The sequence below is a fragment of the Cottoperca gobio genome, chromosome 22 (assembly GCF_900634415.1).
Source record: "Cottoperca gobio chromosome 22, fCotGob3.1, whole genome shotgun sequence".
NCBI lineage: Eukaryota > Metazoa > Chordata > Actinopteri > Perciformes > Bovichtidae > Cottoperca > Cottoperca gobio.
The window spans coordinates 7,740,882-7,766,362 of NC_041376.1; the positions used below are offsets into that span (position 1 = coordinate 7,740,882).

The 25,481-nt window shown below is 42.2% G+C and overlaps 3 protein-coding genes across 6 annotated transcripts in view; 2 read left to right on the plus strand and 1 right to left on the minus strand.

Annotated features, from left to right (window-relative positions):
* Window positions 1-13,730, minus strand: vgll2b (vestigial-like family member 2b). 4 transcript variants are annotated; one of them, XM_029461339.1, is made up of 4 exons: window positions 13,680-13,730; window positions 10,338-10,438; window positions 4,069-4,411; window positions 1-1,874 (listed from the first exon to the last, which is right to left on the minus strand). In XM_029461339.1, exons 2-4 carry the CDS (start codon window positions 10,347-10,349, stop codon window positions 1,351-1,353), a joined length of 879 nt encoding a protein of 292 aa, XP_029317199.1. In that variant the 5' UTR covers window positions 10,350-10,438; window positions 13,680-13,730; the 3' UTR covers window positions 1-1,350. The 4 variants fall into 4 exon arrangements, with proteins under 4 accessions (XP_029317199.1, XP_029317200.1, XP_029317197.1 ...); XM_029461338.1 differs by lacking the exons at window positions 10,338-10,438; window positions 13,680-13,730 and adding an exon at window positions 4,877-5,219 and having other exon boundaries at window positions 5-966; window positions 1,422-1,874; XM_029461340.1 differs by lacking the exons at window positions 10,338-10,438; window positions 13,680-13,730 and adding an exon at window positions 5,004-5,219.
* Window positions 12,471-21,073, plus strand: ythdf2 (YTH N6-methyladenosine RNA binding protein F2). Its single transcript, XM_029461336.1, has 6 exons — window positions 12,471-12,722; window positions 12,948-12,972; window positions 14,197-14,276; window positions 15,563-17,257; window positions 19,007-19,072; window positions 19,377-21,073. Exons 1-6 carry the CDS (start codon window positions 12,696-12,698, stop codon window positions 19,398-19,400), a joined length of 1,917 nt encoding a protein of 638 aa, XP_029317196.1. The 5' UTR covers window positions 12,471-12,695; the 3' UTR covers window positions 19,401-21,073.
* Window positions 21,074-24,017: 2,944 nt separating this feature from the next.
* msrab (methionine sulfoxide reductase Ab) overlaps window positions 24,018-25,481 on the plus strand; it is a 46,552-nt gene continuing 45,088 nt past the window's right edge. Inside the window, exon 1 of the mRNA XM_029461342.1 lies at window positions 24,018-24,381. The gene's annotated coding sequence lies outside the window, so the exon portion shown is untranslated. The remainder of the gene's footprint in view (window positions 24,382-25,481) is intronic.

The following is a 25,481-nucleotide window of genomic DNA, read 5'->3' on the forward strand; positions in this document are numbered from 1 at the left end:
TATTGACATCACAATCTTCTTGGACAAATGAGAAATGACACACACACAAAACAAGTCAAATACTTGTTGAAATGAACACATTTTTGATATGTTTTTTTTTTTTTAATGACCTTTATTCTCCACAAAAGATTCCTTCGTGGATAAATGAGAAATTCCACCAAAAACAAATGGTATGGTCATCTCCATCGCCTCTCTCTTTAGAAAACACATTAACACAATCATTTCAGAACACTGGCCTAACCAAACAGTTTAGAAATTCACATAAACGCCAATAAATAGAAACACTTTATTTCAGCGAGCACAATCATAATAACCAAATAAGAAAGGCGTCATTTTGACAGTCACAAAGCATAAACCGCCATAATTGCAGCTCCCGTTTATCACTGCAATGTTGCATTTGTGAAATGCAGATAAGTGGATGATGACTACCACTGTACCAACAAAGAGCATGAGACCGAGATAACCAGGGATGTTGGAGGGAATCCCTAGCTTGCCGCTATTCATCCCCCTGTCCCTCCATTCATCCCTCTATCTCTCTGTCTACTGCAAAAGTCTGTTGTGATCCTGTCTTTCTCAGTCCAAACAGGTCACTGTGGCTCACACCTCGCCAAGGCCTGTGCTGCACCGGCAGTGTCAGGAGAGAGTGGAAGGGAGAGAGCAACAGAACAGATTATAGACAGTGAGACTCTGTCTCTCTCTCTCCCTCTCTCTCCCTCTCTCTGCTTTATCTCCATGGTGCACACACGTCGACCTGGAGCAAGGCTGTATACTGGCAGGGGAGACCAGGAGCAGAGAGAAGGGGGTGGATAGATGGGGGCTGGAGTGTGTGTGGGGGATAAAGGGACACGCTGCTTCAATAGCGGAGCAGGTCCAGGGACTAATTGGATCTGGTAATGGCTGGTCAATGTGACTGAAGGGCTCGTTAGAACCAGTACAGCTCCTTGCCTTTCTTGTGCTGCTGGAGGCCTGAGAAAAAAGGACAAGGGAACAATGAGGAGGACAACGGCGAACAACAGAACACAGGTTGTCACGGAGCCTACATTTGCCAAACATCCTGTTTTAGAGAGGGGAAAAGAGAGCTTCTGTGATGATTAGGATGTATTGTGTGTGTGTGTGTGTGTGTGTGTGTGTGTGTGTGTGTGTGTGTGTGTGTGTTTCTGTGTGAATGGTTGTTAGGATCATAGACTGCAGGACTGCAGGGAAAAGCTAAATCGATACATAAATATTGAATAATACAAATCTTATTATTATTGTTTCTCATATTTCTGTAGCCATAAATAATCTGAACTTGCCAGTTGCATTTGTCTGCACAGATTTCTTTGCTTTTTCTGATTTTCATGTCTGATCTGATTAGAGACAATTTATAAACTGTAAATAAAGGAACACCTTTGCAAAAGCTTGACATGGTTGAGTAGTTATACCTGCATCCATGTTGAGGGCCAGCGTCTGGCTGATGTCTCCTGGTGGAAGCAGGCCGGGCCAGGAGGCAGTATGGTCCAGCTTGCTCACTTCATAGTGGCTTGGCAAGCTAAGGGGATGAGGTGGCCTCACAGTGGGCATGAGCAGGGCCCCGTAGTGGGGCTCCAACCCTGACTGTGAATACAGTTCGTGGAGAGGCCGTGGGTGGCCGTAGGCTTGGGCCTGGGGATATCCCCAGCTCTCTGGTGCGTGAGGGTGAGGGTGGGAGTGAGGATGAGCGTGTGGGTGAGGATGAGCGTGTGGGTGGGGTAGGCCCGCGTGCAACGCTGATGCGTATGGGTCCATGGAATAGGAAGGTGCACCCGTCTCACAGTGGGAGCGGCTCTGAGGCGAGGAGTAGTTACTGTCCCAAAAGGATGGGGGGAAGCTTCGTCGACTGCTAGGCGACGGGGTATCTAATGGGTGAGGGAGGCAGAGAGGGGGAAGGAGGTTAAACAACAATCAAATTTAGGCCAAGTCACGTACCGTTGCACAACTGTGTAGTGAATCACTTTGATTTATGGAGGGACATGGAAAAGGCTGCAGCTGTGCAAGGGGAGCAACCTGTGCTAAAACGTAGATGTCACTCACATGACTGCTACACCCTCTGGCCCAGATATCTTCCCTATTGGATCATACTGTCACACAGCCCTAGCCCCAACAAGACACAGAAATAAACATAACCACGTTCTAGCAGACAGAGGGAGAGAGAGAGAGAGAGAGAGAGAGAGAGAGAGAGAGAGAGAGAGAGAGAGAGAGAGAGAGAGAGAGAGAGAGAGACAGAGAGACAGAGAGAGATAGAGAGACAGAGACAGAGAGAAAGGTAGAAAGAGAGACATCCCTATAGCCTAGAATTCTATATAAGGTAGACACTCTGACCTGGACGGAGCCCAAGGCTCTCAGAGCCTTAAATCACTCGCTGTGGTGACATCTCTCACTCTCATGTCAGCCGAGTACTTCTGAAAGTCTCACAACACATGCACGCACGCACACACACACACACACACACACTCAAACACGCTACTCTGGCCCTTTGCTTGCACCCGCCGCCCCTCTCTTCTGTCTCCTGCACCCCCACCTGTTGTTTTCTCTGCTCCCCCCTCTCCTCGCCCTTGACAAAATGTCAGCGAGCCATTATATGTTTTTAGCAGTATACTTATATATAGAGATATTCTTCTGAAAAAAGACACCATGCGGCACCCTGAGAGCTAGGGTTTCCCTCTGCCCCTATCACACAGACCACAGCATATATAAATGTGACCAGCAGGCAGGCAACTGACTGAGCAACCATTGTGGGGCAAGAGCTGGAGCGATAGTCAGAATGGCAGCCGCATAGACGTTTGAAGGGGATACGCCGGCGAGGCTGTGCGCTTACGGCCATGTATAAACATAGCATCTGTTGTGAGGCAGGAAGCGTGTGTTAGTGCCGAAATGAAGACGTCCGAGTGAACTAGGAAAGAGACTAACAGCGGGAGGAAAGAGAGTAGAGGCCATAGGCCCTATATGGATATTAAAGGGACATCTGCAGGCTGCTGCTAGAAAGGGAATTAGGTGTCTCTAGAAGATTTGACTAAATAACTAAGTTTGTACTTAGCCCTAAAAATGTTGATAATAAAAAATGTAAATGATTTTCAGAGTAATAATTATGGAATATGTGTAGTTTTTTTTTTTATCCCTTTTATCCTCTTTTACAAAAATATCCAAAAGCTTTATCACAATAGGTTATGAATCCCAGCAGTGTCTACAGTGGTAAGGTTGAAAAAGCATACCACACAAGACCATGTAATGCCTAAACTTGAAGCCTGGTATCCAAAAGCTGACTTTAGTAATGTTTGGATTCCTGATTGTCCCAAACCTAAAAGATATAACCATAAACAGTGTGCATGCTTTCTCTTGCGCTTCTTAAAATCTTTACCCTCACCGGAGTCAAAGAAGTCCCTTTAGACTCTCAACAGCTCCTGACCTTCACGACCTCTGAACCCTACTACCGACCTCTCCAGGGACAACAGTCCCAACAAGCAGCTTTTTAGTCCTGTCACCTGATCACATCACCTGTCTGCCGCTCTGCTGTGCTTTGCAGAACTGTCAACTCACTCTGTGTGGCCTCAAAAGCAAGCGTGAGACATCACACAGACAACTCACAGGTGCTCACGTAAAGAAATAGAAATGATAAAAACGCAGGGAAGTAGTGGAGGGTCAAACCAACCTAAACTCAGTTTCCCCAACTTTTTGTAGGCTGGCATGAAACTTCATGAAATGAATGTGTTGTAAACATCGTAGTGAGTCAGTGTTAACTGGTGCACTCCCTAATTAATTACATGAAAAAGTAATTGATTAATGGTTTTGCGAAATGCAACGGTGGTTGTTTACTTTATATTCCCACTATTTACACTGGGCATAGGATTTACAGGAGTACGTGTTTGTTATTTCCAACAGAACTCTCTTGTTTTGTTGAATCTCTTCATTACAATTAAAGGATGACATACTGTTCTGTGACTTGAAAAGTTCTTTACATGTCCAAAATTACTACGTTTAAGTAAATGTGCATTGCTCACAAAAGGACATGTGTGCTACTTTATTTGTCTTATACAAATTTACAAAGTTGTATACCTGTGCCCGGATGGTCTGCTGCCCGCCGTTTGCCCTCTCCATCCATGTAGGAGCTGAGGGCCCTGGAGAAGTGCTCGTCCACCACGCTGCTGATATCCCCCTGGTAGTAGCTGAAGAGGACACAGCGAGAAGTCAGGTACTCTGCCTCAGGGGCCTCCTGCTTCTCCTTGGGGCCCTCCTCTGGCCTTAAAGCTGCAGGCGTGAAGGAGGAAGAGGAAGAGCTGGATGAAGATGAAGAGGAAGTTGATCCTCCAGTGCCTGGGCCCCCAGACATCACCTCGGGACCCCTGGGAGTGTCCATAAAATCCCGGCAGAGAGAAGTGCTGCTCAGACCTGTGGGAGCCTGTCAGTGGGGGTTAGAGGAGAGGCGGGGGAGGAAAGGGTTAAGACAGGTGTTGCAGAACTCAGTTCTGGAGCTGTCTATGACACATTTTGACATAATGTTTTTCTTTGTGTGTGGCAGAGCTGGCAAGTGTGTTTGTGCTCGCAAGCGAGGGAGCGTGCGCACGTCAATATATGAGTTTTGTGGGAGCAGAACGACTTCTGTGCTTATATAATAAGACACAAACAGCACTGCTAATATATATGTATGCAGAAATGATAATATCAATTAAACGAATAAATACATCACAAACAAAAAAAACACACTTTTAACGATCCATTAGGTTACTTGCTTTTACGCACAAACTGCATAAATTAGCAGTTCCTCACCTCAACGACTACAACCAATATCCTCACTAACATTGAAAATAACACTGAAAATAGAATAATTATTACGAGAACATTTAAATACTTGCTCGCTTCCTACCTGTAAGCTACTGATAAAAGCAGGAACTGTCGGTGCGTACGGTGCGTAATGTCCATAGGCTGGGTACATAACATCCAAACAGCTCATGGTAAAAGAGCGGTGTCTTCACTGCTCTGTGGAAACCGACCTTGCTGAGAGAGAGAGTGATAACATTCCGGGTTTTTTTGCCGAGGAGAAACGAGCTCGGTGATCGCTGATCAGTTTGAGAAATCCTTCGCCAGACTCGACATAGTCACCCCCAGAAGGAGCGCACCTCTCCGCTCACTGTGTGCGCCACAACAGCTGCGGCAGCAAAATGTGATGAGGTTTATGGAACAAGCAAGAGGGTGTACTGTCCTGTACATCTCTGCGTCAACCCCTCCCACCTTTACCAGCCCTCCACCCCCCACATCACCACCACCAACACTCCCACTTCCACCACCACCACACATCATTGTTTTCTTTCATACATATAATTAATTGGCTAAAAGCTGTAATCATTGATAGCCTATGATATGTGTCACAAGTGTAGGTGTAAATCATGTCAAATTCTGAAATTGCAAAATTTCTATTCAAACATATAACCGACTAAAGTGTTTTCTAGAAAAACTGGGAGCAACCTGTGACTTATTTTGGCTCCACAACTTCTTAATCCTGGTGTAAAATGAAGGTTAAATAGAATGTCATCCAGATACACAAATAGAGTTAGATGAAGTCATTGAGTTTTATAACCAGCCACACGACAATGAGCACATGATACATGCGATTAAGTGACGTTTTATTTATTTCCATGTACTGTGGGTACTTGAAAACGTTGTGCTCAATCCAAGCTGAAAGTGTATCCGTGGTCTTAAAACAGCCATCGGTTGCCAAGTAAACCTTCAAGTCATCTGAAGTATTTAGTGTGTTCCCAGAATGACACATAGGTGTCAACTATAGGTTGCATACACTGGCCATACCAACATAGAGGAGAAAGGGACTCTGCACAAATCTATGACAAATTATCACCTATCAGCAGTGCAAACAAAAAGATATTTTCACACACACACACAAACATACCCGATGACAATCACAACCAGACTCAGGAGCGCAGAATTGATCAAGCATCCATGTACAAAATGACTAAAAATGCACCTTGAAGACATTACGCTTGATAAACAACAAGTGAGATGCACTCTCCAGAAAGTGTAAGTCTATTTCTCTTGTTTTAAGGGTTCACAGGGGCCTGATGTTTGGGCATGCCAGTCTTTTTGACGAGCACTTCAGAATGCCTCGGAGAATAGTGTGGAAAATTTGCAGAATTCCATGGACGAGTGTCAGATGAGGTGGAATGTCTCTGATGTATGCGAGTGGACGAGCTCCTCTGGAAGTTACATCGTCCCTCTGCTGCGTTCTCTAGATTGAGAACATGACCAACATCTCGCTATGCATACATCACACATAGTATGAATGACTAGTGTCAGGTTATTGGCATGCTAATGAATTGAACATGCTCTTAATTTGCAGTATATACAGCTGATATGCAACACTGTAGTTATTAATTTGACCTTGTCTTGCATCACTGTTTTAATTAGATGATTTTACAGCATAGCACTGCAATACAATACTGTAAATTGGACAGTGTTGTATTGCATATAGCGGGAGAGTATCAGCAGAGAGTGTTTGTTTCTAAAACAAGTGAATAAATAAACCCAGCTTTTGAACAGATCAGAGTTAATATTATTGGGGCATTAATCCGACTTTAGTCCATTACCCTCGCAGCATGATGTGCAATATGACCTTTTAGATCCATATACGTACATGCGGGGTAATGCAGGACAGCATTGGAGTCAGGGAGAAAGAGTGATGCAATGCGAGAAAGCTCACTGTTACACCAGCGTGATCAACAGCTGCAGCTGACAGAAGGGAAGGGAGGCCACTATAAGTATTAATGGCCATGACTAAATGTCTCTCTGTGTCTCTGTCTCTCTTTCTGTCTCTGCTACTCCCTCCTACTTGTCTTCCCTAGTGATACACACACCTATTCTCTATTTAATCACCCTGTGTTCCCCCTGGAACAGCCACCCCCAACTGTCAATTGAGTGTGTGTCTGACAGTGCGTGCACATATATGCCACAACAGTTGTCATCGACTGACCAAACTAGGAAGGGGAGCTAGGGAGATAACTAGCTTGCAGAAACATGGCAAAGATCCACAAAGTCCATAACTAAGTCGGTCGGTACATTTGTGTTTGTCAGTGATACTGGACTGTGCATGCTAAAATCTCTGCATGTAAAGAACAGTATGTGCAAGCGTCTACAGTTGCTGTTGTGTGCGTGTGCGTGCGTATGTGTGTGCGTGCGTGTGTGTGGATGTGTCTGTCAGGCTACATTTACGTGTATATGCTGAAAATAAACACAGGTTACATCACCCCGCCCGTCTTAAAAGAGGTCTGACCAAGCAAAGTCTCTCATTGGCTGAGATGTTGCAGGGCCTGTTGAGGTAGTAATGGCAACCTGGTTTTATTTAGACCACTATTCACATTGCAACACCACCATTAATAGTTTATACTCTATGTTAAAAACCTTGAGTACATTAAAGAAAAGAGTGCATGCATGTACTTCTATCAACCCTTTGCAGGACTATTAAAGTGGCAATTATCACGTTTTTTACTTTAACTTAACATTATCAAATACATGTTGATTGCACAAAGTAATGGCTTTAGCGTCTGTATTTAGATCGGTCACCTATAAGCCTTGCAGTTCCCTCGGGGAAAGTGAAGGGTCATGTGCAGTGTTGCAAACGTTTTTTCAAATGAAAGCAGTTAGCAGCACAAGCTCCAAAAGTGAGGGAGGGACTGTCATTACTCTGAGCAGCATTGGTAATGAGTTACAATATAATATATTTGAATATGTTTCTTGCTTCTTTTTCCCTGATGATCTGAATAAGTTGCTCAATTTGTCGCTAATAGTAGGAGTGAGAAAAACTGAAAGTGACGCGGTTGTCTGTGTGACAATAACGGCAACAAAATGGCCACTTGGAAGCCCAAGGGTGGTAGCTGAAAAGTTGTCTATTGACACTTTAAAATTGCCGTAATATAGAAAACAGTTGAACAATCAACCAACTGATGTAAATCAGGACAATGCGATCAGTAGGCTTATGGCGGTGGTCTGTAAAATGGGGCTTGTTGAGAACCTGAAACCACATAAGCTACCTCCTGAAACAACAAGGCCTTTATTAAGGTCCCGGTCTGGCTTGGTCCCAAGGGGGTCGGACCTCAGGATTCCACTGTTGTTTATATGCCTCAATGTGTATGTGTCTCTGTGTGTATGTGTGTATATGTCCAAGACAGAGATGTACAGCTGCCCCGTTGTCCAGTTCCACACAAACTCATCTCAGCTGTTCAAAATCATCACTGAGTGTCATCGGAAACACACACACACACACACACACACACACACACACACACACACACACACACACACACACACAAAGGGCCACATATGGACAGGTTTGGCTCATTCATCCTTCTACACAAATGCTGGTGATAAATCTTCTGTGATAGAATGTGCAAGTGTGCAGCTATTTTCTTCCTAAAACAACTCCCTCATTGTGTCCACGCAGACCACCGGGACCCATTATACTACAGCTTTGAGTCTAAAGTCAGTTAAATATGAATCAAGAATTTTAAGGATCATATTTGTTTTAGCCCATTCATTAGAAATCATGTACACTTTACAGTACTGTAGCTTTTAGACTGATTCATGCATTTTTACTACCTTCTGCAGTCATCGGTTTCAGTTCAGCGCCGTTTGAAAACCATGTTGCAGGGACAAGAAGCCTGATTGGGATCACAGAGAGCGGTGTGTTGCATAGTACCACAGTGTTCTTTTGTGCAGAAGATTTAATCCGGGATTTTGGATACTGAAAACACTCTGATTGATTGATGCAGTTAATGCAGCCTTTTTTTTTATTATCTCAAATATTTCTTGAAATATGTTCAAATGTTGTCACCATGTACATTTTCATGAGAAGTATTCTGGTGTTGGCTTATGTCAATATCACCCAGCCTTAATTGATTGTTTTATGATATCCACGCTGATTGATTTGAACTCTAAGCAAGATCATTTTAATGCCGTCTCAAAGACAGCAAGACGTACTGTAGAGGATAGTGAAAACACTGCGACCACTTACACGTATGCATCCATGCGTGATACAGTCATACACACACACACACACACCCTCACAAACAAAATGAGGCGGGGCTAAATTATAAGGGCGTGGCAAACCGTCACTAATAAAAAAGGGGAATCTGCTGAATCTGAAGTACAAGCGTGGACTGGTACTTAGAGGGCTACCAGTTCGCCTCCTGGGTACTGCCAAGGTGCCTTTGAGCAAGGCACCAGTTCCCTACACTGCCTCATAGGTGCTTTATATATATCTGCCCACCTAATACTAGGATGGGCAGAGTCTAAATGTCACTGTATGTGCTGTGCTGTGTACATGTGTGACGATAAAAAAGAGAATTCAAAATCCTCCATTTTCCATTTCAATTTCCACACACACACATACACACACACACACACACACACACACACACACACACACACACACACAGCTTGTACGCAGGTAAATACGCTGATTGTTATTAAAGGCTAACCCTCTGAAACGGACAGAATGTGAATTAACAGCATCCTCAGAGAGGCTGACAAGTGCTACATTCCTAACATCCTATTACCGAGAGTACCCTGCTGCCACACTGCCACTGGGTCACTGGAGTTATGCACACACAATCACAAATTCACACACGCGCATACAGTATAAAGCTAAAGGAACACGTACAAACGATCAAACATGACCACAGAAACACCAATCTCAGCATTTGAGATTGTCACCTTTTGCCTGAGATTGCTGCTTCAGAAGGCTGGAGTCAGGCGGGACACTATATGGCAGCGGGTGGAGCGAAAGAGATGCGGAGGGTGGACGAGAGGGCAGAATCACAAATTTGGCATGTCACATGGTCAAACAGAGAAGATTTACGACTGATCAGGTTCCACATCGGCAGCATGGTGTTGTGGCTTTAGAATGCCAGGTATGGGAGTGAGATCAGACTCCGGCTTTAGACTGAACACCCTTTCTGGCAACTGGAGTCAGTGTGACTGGCTGAAGATGGCAGTGTTATTGGGGTTTGGCGTGGGGGAACGTGGTTTCTTGTTGTCTGGTCTTTTACATCTTCCTGGTTGTAAAGATTTACATACTTCTGAACATGCAGTCGTAACAAAACAGGCAGCAACTCATGCAGATAAACATGTGCAGAAAACTGATCCAGGATTGGAGTGAAGGCAAGAAGACAAAAAGCAGTGTACTCTGGAGTTAGTTTAACCAAAGAAGAAACATTAAACTGCAAAAAGAAAATGTTAAAAAAAATAATTATAATACAGCTAATCTTTTCTTCCTCTCATTTTAGTTCTCTCTTTAGAGTCAGGCGCTATGATTTACTCACCGGTGACATCATGGAGACCACAGCTATTTTTATTGGTCGGTAAATGGCCAGCTCTTCTCCATTCCATGCCACCTGTCCAATCCGCACCAGTCAACAAGCCCCTGGGAAAAAAAAGTCAAGCACCTAAAAAATGATTGAGAGTTGAAAGGCGGAATATGATACATGCATGCCATGCTACTGTTCTAGGCATGTTTCACAAGTCAAATATCTTGTCACTGCTACTGGTTTGCCATCTCTACTTGCCTGCGTTAGTCATACACTGAGTGAAGTGCGCTGCCTAATTAAACACTCATACACAGCTACCCAGTGTAATGTGTTTTTCTATTTCACTCAGCATACTGTCTTTTAACTTTTGTATGTGCATTTATAATAAAAATTCCCCTCTGTTGAGGAGGCCTTGTGATCCACACCATATTCTTCTTCCTTGTTTGTGTGTGTGTGTGGGGGGTTATTCCTAGCCGTATGCCGTGTGTTCTGAGGTGCAATTTAGTCACATGCCCTCTGACCAGCCCTTGGCCATGAAAAATGATAAGTACAGTAGTGGGGGGGGTCATCACATAACCCCATTGCCCTGCATGATGTCAACCTTAGCAAAAGCAGGTTATTTCCAATCTGATATTAAAGATAAATATTGGCTGTAGATAATAAGACATGTATGAGATGACAGTGTTAATTAAGGAACATATTGAAAACAAATTACATTTGAAGTGTTGGAAAAAGAAGGTATAAAGCAAAACAAGCATTATTGCTTCCTTACAGAACCTTACAAAGGTCTCAAGATCCAAAATAAATGAGACCCGGAGAGTCTAATGTATTGTATTTTGATGTTTGTACGGGTTTTTGAATAAACAGGTATGGGATTGGTGCATTTATAAAGGATGATTCACACACTGAGACAATATCCTACAGAGACACTTTCTAATTAGTGCCAGCGTTGCCTGAACTTGGATGGACACTAACAAGAGCACATCACAAATGAATGGCCTCTAAACCACACTTTAACACCCATGAAAGGATCTGCTCGTAAAATGTATTTTATGCATATGTGACCTTTCACTGTGATTCATAGGAAGAGAAATAGAGGACTAGTGCTGAATGGTCATGTGTGATAATTGCACGCCACACGGAATCTGCTCTTGACCTTACTGCCTTACCCAAATCACAAATCAAAGATAGTGACTAGGAGTCCACCTTGTGGCAGGGGCATGACATTGCAAGTAATGATCTCTTTTACAGAGAGCTCCTGAGAAAGAGAACCTTATTCTCTGAAACAACGCTAGAGGGTGACACGGTTTCAAATAGGAAGCAAATACTAATAAAGCCAACATCTCTTACACAATTCTCTTTGTCCAATGGGAAATACCTCCATGTGTTAATCAACATCTAGACTTTCTATGTACCCAAGGGTTATAATAAAAAAAAAAAAAGATAATTAGACAATACCCATAAGACAAAAAAATAAATAAACAAACTCAAAAAATACAAACAACCAGCAAGACCACAATTAAGTTTAATTTGAGAAACAGGTATTTTCTACCCCATAAATTAGCTTGTGATTCCAACAATTTGAATCATGACGCCATGCAGGGTCCCAACCGCCATGTTGACAACAGCAGGTCTGTTTGAGCAAGCCAGATTCAACAAAAGTCTTTCAGAAACTTTTGTCTATATGGTAAAATGCATATTGGTTATTTAATAGGCTATTATGCTAAATACCCATTCAGGTCCTTTTACAGTTAAGTACAGGATGGATAGTTTTTGTCAGAGTTTTATTATGTCTAATATTGTCATTCTGACTTTCCATTATTGCAATTTTACTATTGTTATGTGTGTCTATTATGTACACAATACATATAATCGGCTACATGACATGTCATAACCTCCGAAGATACAATGAGATGGTTAACCGTTTTATATAGATCGACATAATGTCTCCAATGAAACTCAGTTTTAGGATAATTATAATTTATAAAATAATATTGCCTTGAATTTAAAACAAATCATTTAATTATTTCAGTTTATTGGTTCATTTACATAATTAACGCATTTGTTTTCTTATCTATTTAGTGTTAAATACTTTGGGGTTCCTTATCATCGTGCTATGTGACAGCCTGGCTCCTCCGCGCCATTGGGGGGCGCGTGTCTGCTGTAAATAAATGCCATCGCGGGTTGACGAGGGCCGCCCAGCCATGTTGAGGAGTCTGTCAAGCAAACTGCAGCCCGCCATTGTGTAGAAACCAGGCTCAATAGAGAGATAGGGGCGCTTGGGTGAAACTCTTTAATAGCTAGACCAATTCTGCACCCTGCCGCTGTTATTTAGGAGTAAATACAGTTACACAGGCTCCGGGGGGGAAAGACATGTCAGCCAGCAGCCTTCTTGAACAGGTAAAGAGAGGTATTTTCTGAACATTTACGAGGGCCAAATTTCTCAGCATCGCGACGGCTAGCGAGGATAGCTTAGCTCAGAGGCAGCGGCTGTGGCTCAGTAGTGCAGTAGGCCTGACCACCTGCTAAAGGAACTGACTGCTGAAAATACATCTCTTCATCTATTTTTCCCCTTCCTCTCTTCTCATAAATCAAACCTTCATGAATCACCTGGACCCAATCCAGAGACCGAAAGGCCAAGCTAATAAAGGTAAGAACAAATATTGTCTAACATTATCGACTCTGGTTGAGTGATTGCGGATCTTTTTACGTGCGGTGCGCTTTGAAAAATCTTACGTGCGCGGATGCGATAGCTTGTCTCCTAGCTGCTTTGCAAATAGGCCTGTCTGTTTAAGTTGTACATCTTTTTTTGCAACTGACTGGCCACGTTAATGAAACGCAACACTAAGAGTGTCCAGGCCCTTTAATCATCATTTGTACGTTTTCTTAACATCCCTGAAATGGCATTTGTAAGGTTAGCATTAGCTGTCTCCTGACTAGCTAACGTTAAATGGCAACATGATACACATCAGCATCCTTTTCCTGGTTGAACTTGCAACGCTTTTTATTGCACTGACAGGTGCGAGAATGCACACTTACTACTCCGTCTCTCTTTATGTTGGGCACTATAAAACCTTTTCGGAGTGTTATGCTACAGGTGCCATCCTATCAGGCTGGCCACTCGGCTAATGTTAGCCAAGTCCGTCACGTTGAAAGGACTCTTCGCGCTCGTTAACATGGAGACGCTGCGCAGTGCATGCAGCTAACCACTCAGCTAGCGTGCTAACGTTAGCCGGTTGCTAAATTAACCCAAATGACACGTCTTCCGAGATGCTTTTCCTCTGTCCTAATGGGCATCACGCTTTACCGACATCATGCTGTTCATACTGTGATGTAGGATAGCATGTATTTACTAACCTGTTTGTTTTATAATGTTTTTCCCTGTCCCGAAAAGCTGCCAAAGAGTCCCGTGTCGCCCAACACAGTAACATCAGCTTTAACAGAACACAACAAAACTTGTGAAAACAAACCACAGTACACTGGTCCACCTGTATTAAACGTGCTTTAAATCGGCTCTGGAAATGCCACTAATTGCATAACCTATCCTACATTTCAATTAGTCTATTTTGATGAGAGAATCTGAATGCCTTAAGTGTCGTATTGTGCCAATATGTTACCAATGGCAAGTGCATTCAATTCTTCACTAGGGCTCATTCATCTCATACGCAAGATTATGCTTTGAAGTATAGTATGTGATATCATATGCTCATTTTAGTGTCATTTCCTGTGTTGCTCGTCAATAATTGCAAGGACTTCTTTTGTTATGTAACAAATGGTGATGATGTATGGAGATAATAAGATCTCTCAACACTCGCATCTCTGTAGTCACACAAACCTGTATGCTCTGTTTACATCAGTGTTGTTTTCATTTCAGTGCAAAACGGAGCTGTGACCCAAAAGGATACTTTGAATGACGATGAGTTTGAGCCTTACCTGAATACTCAGGCCAGACAGGTAAGCTTTCATTGACCAGTGTTTTCCAACAGGTGCTGCTTTGTAGTTGAACCACTTTTATTATCAAAGACTAAAGTACCCTCAAGTTATCAAACGACTGAAGTACCTTTTGAAGTTAGTGGTTAATCATGAAGCTTTTAATTTAGGTGGAATTCTTAGATTAAAATCAACTGGTTGTAACTTCAACCTTGACTTCAGTAGTTGGCTTTTTATTTTAAGAGTGTTTTTTTTGGACAACAAAGCTGGACAAATAAAGGTAATAAATAGATTATTATTATATTATTATAGTGCGTGTATATTACTTTTTAAAATGTATATACAAAGTAATAATGCCAAACAATATAGTCTATTGACAAGTCAAATGTTCTGTAAATTGTAAACTATAGAAATGGAGCAAATAAATAAATACTGAATGGATGGACTGGATGATGTATTCATTCATTTAGGTGTCTAAGAAAAGGTAGCCCATCCGGAGTCAACAGTAATAATATATGTATAATATAATACAATATATCTAAATGCCTTGTTTGATCTCGATACTGATCTTGCAGTTTGGCTCAGAACTTCCCTAATATTCACATGTTGACCTACATGCTACCTCCTGTAAAATGTATTTTTGGTTGATATAATTGAGTGGGATTATCCGGGTTATTATTAAACAGGAGCCTTGGAAGTTAAGAGAGAAGAACATTTATTGGTCGGACGTTTTGGTAACCATTCCCAACTAATTTCTCTACCAGAAGATTAATATACACCCTTGTAGTCTGCCTTGGGATGCTCTCAAGGATGTACAGCAGGAATGAGCTCTTTTGTTGCTCATCAAGTTTTCACTTTCCTTTTTAGAACTTATTGTTCTTTAGTAGATGTATTTCCTCTTCAGTAGTAACACTGTTGAAGAAAAGAATGGAGCCTGTATTTTCTTCCACTCAGATGATTACATAATTATTTGTTAAAGAGACTTAATGTATAGTTCAGTGCCATGTATTTACAGACTAGGTCAGAGGAGAGAAGGAGGGATACTAAAAAAGCATCATTATTGTGTGATGAATCCTTGGTTTATGATGATTATTATATTAATAATGACAATAATTCAATATTTGCTCATCGTTTATCTTGGTCTGATATTTTGGATCTAAAAGAACAATGTATAAACATCAAACAACTCTATCTTAACAATTAATCTTGTTAATAATGTTCAGTTATCAATTAAGTGAGTATGTTGTTGTGAATAATTGTTTTGTTGTTTTTTACCTTTTGTCACTAAAACCAATTATTTTTCTATTTAGAGCAATGCCTATACGGCCATGTCGGACTCGTACATGCCCAGCTACTACAGCCCCTCCATAGGATTTTCCTACTCCCTAAATGAGGCAGCATGGTCCACAGGTGGGGACCCTCCTATGCCTTACCTGGCCTCCTATGGACAGTTGAGCAATGGGGAGCCCCACTACCTCCCGGACGCCATGTTTGGCCAGCCAGGCCCCCTGGGGAACAACCCTTTCCTGGGCCAGCACGGTTTCAACTTCTTCCCCAGTGGCATCGACTTCTCCGCGTGGGGCAATAGCAGCTCTCAGGGACAGTCGGGGACACCGCAGAGTTCTGGCTACAGCAGCAGCTATGCCTATGCTCCCAGCTCACTTGGTGGTGCCATGATTGATGGACAGTCCCCGTTTGCACCTGCTGCCAACGAGCCCCTGAACAAGGCACCTGGTATGAACAGCCTTGACCAGGGCATGGCAGGGCTTAAGATCGGTGGTGCAGCTCCTGGTGGTAATGGGGACATGGCTCCTAAGGTGGTTGGCTCTGGCATACCTGGTGGGGGTCCCCTTGGCCCTGTATCATCTGTAGGACCTCCCAGCATGCCTCCTGTCTCAATTGCCCCTGCCAAGCCAGCCTCCTGGGCCGATATTGCCAGCAAGCCAGCCAAGCCTCAACCCAAGCTGAAAACCAAGGGTGGCATGGCTGGTGCCAATTTACCACCTCCGCCCATTAAACACAACATGGACATCGGCACTTGGGACAACAAGGGCAACATGCCTAAAGCTGCCACCCCTCAGCAGGTGCCCTCTATTCCCAGCAACGGGCAGCCGCCCAATCAGGCTTCCCCACAGCCTGGAGCTACTGCTGTAGGGAACCCACAAATGCCCCTCAGCAATGGACAGCTGGGACCCCCTGTTTCCCAGATGGGGCAGCATCAGCTTCAACCCAGTGGACAACCAGGTATGGCTCAGATGCCCCAGCCTCCTCTCTCCCAAGGTCCTCCTCTTCCAAGCCAACAACAGCAACCTTCTCAACCTACTCGTTGGGTCCCTCCACGGAACCGGGCTAATGGATTTGGGGATGGCAGTGGGAGTGGTACAGGCCAGTCACCTCCCACTTCCTCTGGTGTGGGTGTGGTTCCTGGAGTCCCTTCTGAGCCTCACCCAGTCTTAGAGAAGTTGCGCATGGTCAACAATTATAACCCCAAGGACTTTGACTGGAATCCCAAGCAGGGCAGGGTGTTTATCATCAAGAGCTACTCCGAGGATGACATCCATCGCTCTATCAAGTATAACATCTGGTGCAGCACGGAGCATGGCAACAAGAGGCTTGATGCAGCTTATCGCTCATTGGGTGGCAAAGGGCCGCTTTATCTTCTGTTCAGTGTCAATGGGAGTGGTCACTTCTGTGGCGTAGCAGAGATGCGCTCGCCCGTGGACTACAACACGTCTGCTGGCGTGTGGTCACAGGACAAGTGGAAGGGCCGTTTTGATGTGCGCTGGATCTTTGTTAAGGACGTTCCCAACAGTCAGCTACGGCACATTCGACTGGAGAACAACGAAAACAAGCCAGTGACCAACTCTCGGGACACACAGGAGGTACCACTGGACAAGGCCAGGCAGGTGCTTAAGATCATCGCTGGATATAAACACACCACTTCCATCTTCGATGACTTTTCTCACTACGAGAAGCGTCAAGAGGAGGAAGAGTGTGTGAAAAAGGTAACAATGTTACTGTTGAATAAAGTGAATGATGAAACGGATGAGTGAAAAAAAAGTGCTTTGCTTAAACTTACGTTGAAAAAGGTAAAGTATATGAAGCTGGTTTGGATGTGTGTGTGCATGTACAACCTTTCCTTTTGCATTACAAAGGAATTCAGGAATATCTCAAGGATTTACAGCGGGGTTGAGATCTTTGTCAGAATTCAGTGTGATTATACACAGTGGGATATTTTGTAATTTTCTTCAGTTTTTCACTGGAGTTTTGTGTTTACCTGTTTCATCACGCCTATGTATTGCTCTGATTAAAATAGTATAACAGACACCGAAGAATGAACGGCATAAATAATTTTACTTGTGTGTTCACTCAAAGCTAATTTTATGAAATGGATATATTCAGAGGATTACATGAGAACACATCTGAATATTGAATTGATTGGATTGTATTGTGGTTTAGTTGTATCATTTGAATAGTCTTATTAGGGGTATCTGTTCCTATTGTCAACGCCTAACAAGTTGTGCAGCCTCCTGAGGGAAAACTCTACATACACACTTAAATTGTCCTATTGGTATGTGTCTGAACATCAATCTTTATTATTGGATGAAATCTGTTTATCTTTTTGTGTTAAACTGTCTGAATTACCATAAAGAACAGAAATAGAAGAGTGAATGTGTATTGCAGCTCATATAATGTAGTGATACTTGTTTGCATTTGTTATTGTGAGAAACTACCGTTTTAACATTGGGGCTTTGGCATCCTGCACAGCTGTATTACATTGTATAATAGTTTCACCTGGTTGGGACAGATTATAGGCAAAGTATTCTGAGACGACCTAATATCTGCTTACTTTCCTTAACATAACAGCTTGTTAACCTCAAATACCATTATGTGTCTACCTTCTAATAGACGTTGTTTTATTATGTAGATATAGAAACCTTTATCTTCCAGTGTGTTGCCTCAAGCCGACTGGTTGGTTGTTGCTTTAAAAGCCAGCGTAAAGAAGATCTGGGAACAAATGAAGTTTAAAATAATTGGTTCACATTAGATTTAGTTTGAAACACTGACTTTACTTGCTCACACTTAACGGCAAGCAAGACCTCTTTAGATAAATTAATGTAGCCCCTATAATTATCATTAACATATTCGTATACTGTTTTTTCATTTTATTTTCTTGACATTGTATAGCTCTGTTCTTTTTGTGTATTTAAGAACTGTGAGAAACTGGTTTTCAGCACATTTTAGAGGCTTGTGTTTCTCAATAAGCCTGAGCAGCAGTTTTCTGAAACTAGTTAATTATGTATGTTAACAGCTGTTCTATTATCAGAACCTGAAGGGACTTGTGACCATGTTGACAGCATAGTGATGGATACACGAGATGAGCTCTGTCAATATATGAAACTTTGAATAACTTTATACATGGCGCATGTTAGTCCACGTTATACTTGTGTTGCTTTAGAAAAATATTTGGATAATGTAAAGTAAGTCAATTTCAGATTTGGACATGTGAGACATATGTACGTAAATCTAATGCATGTGTGTCTGTAGGCAGAGTTGTATTCTATATGTTTTAGCTTTCTAACATGAAGTGGGGTGGTTAATGCGAAGTTGCCAGACTTTATCAAAACCCTCTGATGTTTCAAAGTATTTTGAGAGTAATCTCTTTGGTCAAGTTAGAACAATTCTTTATAGTATAAGTACAGTGCCTTGTCTGTTCCAGTTATGCTCAGTATTCACTCCTCTTTGTGTGGCAGGTGGAGGTCCAAGGCAGTGAGCCATATCCCAGCAACCCAAGCAACAGGAGTCATTACAGGCTTCAGGTAACTTGCATCATCTGTCGCACAACAAGCCATTAACATGTTATTTTGATACTTTAAGGATACTGCTTGAAATCTTTTCAGCTTCATATATATTTGTTGGAGTTAATGAATGTTGAACAACCTATACATGTTACTGTACCTGAACTGTCCTTTTTATAGTTATAAGTAAAATGAAAGCTAGGAGTGTAAATAAACATCAAAGTATAAACCTGGAAAGACTTGTTGGGATCTGCTTCAACGGTAGTTTGAAAATGCAAGTATTGTTAATGTTGTGTGTAACTTGCTGTCTTTATTTGTCTCCTAGGAGCGCCAAGGACGAGTCAAGTAACAGTTGGTGCTTTGGTGCAAAAGACTGCAATGGCCCCCCCTAAAGCCCTGTCCACCCCATTACATCATTACATCCAGATCTCTAAGAAATTCTAATAGGGGTGAAGAATTAACCAAGGACAAAAAACTAAATGAAGACTTTCTTGATTTCTTTTGACTTTAAAGACTTACTTCGAACTTGTAGTAAAAAGAAAAGGAAACGATTATTCATAGGACTACAACTAAATGCATAGCATCCTTAGGTGAAATCTTTTTTTGCCCCACCCCATTCCACTACATATGCTTTTCCCTTGTATGCTGCTTTTTCCTTTCCTTTTTTTTTTTTTTTTTTTAAATGAAAGGATCATCCTCTGTTTTTATGGTCCAAGAGCAAGTCTGTAATTCTCAAACAAACACACAAATCTAATAGAAATGTGTAGTGTTTGCTTATAATAGTGTCCCAAAGTCAAGAATGGGCAGTTTGTCTCATTTTCTTTGTAAAACCCCCCTCACTCCGCTGTCTTCTGAGGATGCTCACATCTTCAACCAGGACCCAGTGGAGTTTCTTCCTCAGTGGATTTTCATCGTAGACGGGTGTCAACTACGCTCACTCCAGAATCTCGTTGCGTACATGCTTGCCATGTTTTTGTTTGAGAGGACTGCAGATGTTCAGAATGGCCCTCAATTTTGTTTTCACATGTGTTGGACAGAGTGTGGGGACGGTAGAGTATGGAGGATGTGGAGAGGAAAAGTAGGGAAGGGGGGGTCAAGAGTTTGAAAGCAGAAGAAATGTTAAGTTGGTGAGCCTTGCTCCGTGTATAATTTTATGGTCTACAAAAAAAAAAATTGGGGCCCTCTGTTAACGTCTTCATTGGACTTTATTTACCCCCTTTTTCTTCCTCTTGGACAAGTTGATTCATCATTGCTATGGGCTGCTTTTTTTTTTTTTCTTCCCTCTTCCTTCCTCAGTTTTCTAAAGACAGTGATGCGAGTGGCCTTGCCCCCACTCTTTCTATTAATCAGTTCAAAAGTAATAAATGTGGTATATTCAGCAGAACTGGTGTGCATTCCCCTTGTTTTGACTGAAAAGCAATTTTGTCATGTAGCGTGTCTGTGCATTTTCATCTTTTTATTTTCCCAGATGGGTATATGAATGAATGTTTTTCTGCTAACCTTCATACTCAGCCCGTCCACTCCCCATCCTGACTTCAAATTTCACCTGCATTTCTTACCTCTCTACTTTCCAAACCCACCCTGTCCTCCACACTCCCACTTCTGACTGCTCAGACAACCATACATACTATAATATCACAATCAGCTTTCACCATTTTTCAGAATGTCATTGTTGGTGAGTTAAAAAAAAAAAAATGCAAGGTCCTCTTTCAGAACTACTGGCTTTTATTTGTGGCATAATAAAGATGCTCCACAAAGTGGTGTGTGGGTTTTTCTCCTCATTACTGTAGCCGCTTTTTTTGTTTTGTTTTCTTTAGTCACATGGGTGGCGTGTTGTACCTGTCTACTTGTGTTGCATCTTTTTCCTTAAAGCAGCCAGAACATAATACCTGTTTAGATATCCTGAATAAGTAAAAATCTGTTTTACCATGCTGTACTTCATTTGTGCACCACCTCTGAACTGTAAGTTATTTTTTGCATCCGGTACAATATGTATTTTTACAGTAAAATATCCAGACTACAGCAAGTTTTCCAAAGTTGTGAAAATGTGATGCACAGTGGGAAATGTTCAATTGCGTATCATATCTTTTATACCTGCGTGTGCAGGCGTACTTCAGGAAATTATCTGCAATCCGCCATTTTCTTTCCTAGTCAGTGAGGTTGTACTGAACGTAGCGGCCACAAGAGGGAGACGCAGCATTATTTACTGACGTGCGCGTCCTCTCCTGACGAGGGGACGCGCTCCTCCGCCGGGAGTCGACGGGTTTCCGTACCGGGTCCCAGCATTATGGCCTTCTGTACATTCGGCGAGTATTAAAGCTTATTTGTTTTGTTTTGTTTTTTAAAACCCTTAAACCCTGCCTCTTATCACCGACAGTAGTAGAAACCGCCAATGAAAGATGTTTTAGTATTAAAAGGTACAATATGTTCTGTGCCAGGCGATGTGGTTTCACGTTATGGAGATTTCATTGGTCTGTGTGGCATTTAAGTGCAGGAGCTGTTGATACACAGCCAACACAATGGCACGGATGAAATGTTACCAGTCCATAACCTAATTGGGAAACCTACCACCTTAAATAATAAAGTCGTTTTTAATTTTTAGAGGCACTTATAATCGACCATTAGTAAAGCTCTCTCGTGTTAGGGTTGTTTGCGAAAATTAAAGGTTGAATAAAAAATATCCAATCCATGCTTTTAATCTACATGGTAAAGATTTAGTGATTATATGTACCAGTCTCTTTAAATTTATTATAAATAATGACTAATTCACACGAACATTTGCATAGACTACAGATGCCGCACTATCGCAAAATGAAGACGGCCACGCGCTTTTGTCCTCTGCCTGGTGTTCCCTACAATATAGGCCTGATGGAGTCGTGGGCCTGTAATACCAATGCGTACACACCGATGACCTTAATATAATAATGGCACGACAGAATGTAACAAAGGCCTGTTATAAAAAAAAAAAGAAGCAAGATCTTTGGTCTCTGGTGATGTTCTGAGGGTATAACGAGCGAACATCACTCAGCTTTTTGTGGCTGAAGTGCAGGTCTGGAAGACGTGTGTGTGTGTGTGTGTGTGTGTGCTTTCTGTTGTCGAGAGGGGGGGTCGATGGCACGTGTCGTGTCTGCGTTGAGGGTGCGTGGCAAACACGCTGCCTGCCTGGAGGGGATCTCCTGTGACCCTTATCTGCGCGTCTCTGGGGGCGCCTTTTAGCCCCTCCTGGGATGCAAATGAACGGCCATAAAAGAGAGGCAGATACAGCCACCGAGACGATGGAGGAGAAGAAAGGGAAAATGGGACCATGGGGAGAAAGTGGAAGGGGGGTGGGGGGGAGGTCAGCACTCACATCTCAGAGCGCACATCAAGCTAAACAGGAGAGGGGGAAACAAAATAAGTTGCCCTGAAGTGGTGAGAGGAGAAATTCCTGCCTGTTAGGATGACTGTGTGTGTGTGTGTGTGTGTGTGTGTGGAGAGTGAGGGCTTGTTTCTTCATGTGCAGTCAGTAGATTGTAATTCAGACATTATTTGTAAGAATATACAGATATAAAAAAGAATATAAAATGGCCAGTAACAATTCTCTGGGTATGCTATTTTTGCATTGACTCATTTAAGATATATATTACTTCTTTAACATTTCAAATATTACACTCTACGACCTAGCATTTCTGTATTCGTGTAGGGGACATTTTTTAATATTTGTCTATCGTATTTTGTCCTGTAGGAAGTAGCTATTGTTCAGTGAGAGAGCCGCACGTTAGGTGCGTTGTGTCTGTGGGTTCATATCGCACTGCAAGGTCATGGTTCTGCTTTATTTTCTCCTCATTATCATAAGGCATCCATCTCTTTCTTCCATTAGTGACGCTTCACCATGTCGCCAACCCGACCCCTATTTACATGACTAAATTAGATTTCTTCTCGCTTTTCGGGCGTTTTGTTTCTGAAACCCAGTCTCTAATATTAAAAAGAGAAAGAAATCACAGCAGTATAGGACAATAGCTTTTGACTGCTTTATTTAGAGAAATAAATCATATATCGCTTCATATTAATACTGCTAAAGGCTGTTATAATGTCCTATATGTCACAATGACTTTGGGATTATTTCAATCTATTTCTTTTAACTTTTTTTTTAACATGGACAAAAATATAATTCCACACCTGTCACCAATTTATCAGCATTATTTTTGCATCATAGCTAAAAGCAGTAGGAATAAAAAAAGAAAAGGCTATTTAGAAATTGTAATATGTCATGATGATGAGTGTTTTTAGCACATGAGGGGCGCCTGCATGCAGTCACCTGCTCACCATCGCCAGGGGTCCTGCACTGTTGACATATTGAGCATTATCCCTTCATTTCTCCTAGTGTCCCAATTCTATTGAGAGTGTTGCAAATGCATAATGTGTAGACAGGCGAAGGGGCCTAAAAAAAACAGTTGATGACCTCAGTCTCAACATATGTGGCACACTTGTGCAAAGATAGGCAATAATGAAATGTAATCCGTTGGTATATCAAAACGTAAAGAAGCACACAGGCTTATAGGTGCAGGACGTATTCTAGGGGGGGAAATGCCTTGTGCGTTCCCATAAAATCTCTCGACCTTAAATGTAGCGCTTACTACGATGCTGTGATTGTTTTTGTGAAGATTGTATCAATTCTTCTTACAACAAACACATAGTTTGAAAAGACTATCCTTGAAAAATGTAGAATTAAAGCTACAGCACTATGTAAAGTAAATCTAACCAATAATCCGCAGTTTTCTTTTAATATATATATTTTTTGTCTGTTCCGCCTCCATCATCCGAGATGTAGGTCAACTCACATCTCCATCGCCTAAAGCGATTTACAGCCTGAATCATTTGATGCAGCTCTGTGATTATAGGAGTAGAAATGAAGCTCATTATTTAAATCACATTATGTGCTTTGGGCCTTTTTTCTTTGAAAAGAAACACTAGTACAGATAGTCCATGAAATAACTTCTTTATTGAGAGTTTTTGCAGAACAAAAATACAAACAAAGGCGATATATTGAAAAACAAAAATAAAACCTCTTTTAATTTAATTTATAATGCAAAGCCAGAGTATAATAAAATAACTCAAATTAATCAACATGCATGAGAATGATTCAGGAGGTGATTGCATTTTATGATAAATCCTACAACAGCACATCGTGCTCTTAAAGCATTTTCACCCTGTTTTTCCATCTTCCTCTCTTACAGGGCAAGTGTACACTCATGCGTAAACACACAGACCTTTGAAGTGGCCCTCTGTCACCACATGGCAAATCCCCCTGGTGTGATCCCTCTGTCCATTTGGCCACAGGACCGACACTGGTAGGCTGCCTACGGCTCTGTCTGTTCTGTCATTATGGAAACCAGTATATTACTTTGATTGATGCCCAGGGATTCTGGTGTATTTCTTTCTACTATGTTCCCTGTATGTCTCTCCTATAGATTACTTTGGCTTGCATTAACTGATCACATGGCTTGGGTCACAGCTCCGTAACCTCTTTGCCTCGTGCGTCTTCTCCCGCTTCCTCTGTGACACAATAATGTCATTGCTTGTTAATCTCATAGGATTGTAGCGAACGTCCATCTGTGCAGTTATCAGTGCCACCCTCCTGTCCTGTAGCGGCTGTGTGCTGGTCTCTCAGGTGAGCGAAGACTGTGGCTTCTCTCTTGGCATTCACCGCGTGCCTTAATTGTATTGAAATTAAATCAAGGTCCACTGTGAACACAAAGAGCTCAAACCCAAACTTCCTAAAATGTTTTCAGTTCCTCATCAAATCCTGTTCTCCTCTGTCACTTACCCCACTTTTTAGGACATTTTCCCTCCTTTGTATTTGCGTTCAACAGCAATATTCAACATGAACACTTTTGTCCAATCTTAGAAGTGCATCCTGATGTTGTATTGTGTCAGTCCATCCCTGTTTGACTCTCTCATTCCTCTCTCCTCACCTGTGATCTCTCCTCCCTGTGGGCTCAGAGGCGGCTATGCGGTCCTTTCACACGTCAAAGTACATTGCATGCTAATCCCACACCAGCATGCGTTCTCCCTTTGCAAAGAAAGCAGGTTTTCTATACAGACAATACAGGGGGGAAAAAAACATACATGATAAATGCCAATGACATTGTGATTCCAGCCCAGAGTGTGTAAATGCATGCATGCGTTTGTAGATGTGCAAGAAAGCAACAAAATGTGAAAAAAAAAAAAAAAATACATCTAGTCATCATTAAAGCATCATTAAGGCATTCTCTGTATACACACAACATCATTAAAAAAACAAAAAATAAAAAAAACACAGAGAGGACAGAGCACAGAGGAACAGGGAGTGAGATAGAGCGAGCGAGCAGAGCTACCTTTGTTGCACCATAAAGCGAGCAGCAGCCCAGCTACCTGATTGCTACCATTCCTGCAGACCATCTTCCCCTCA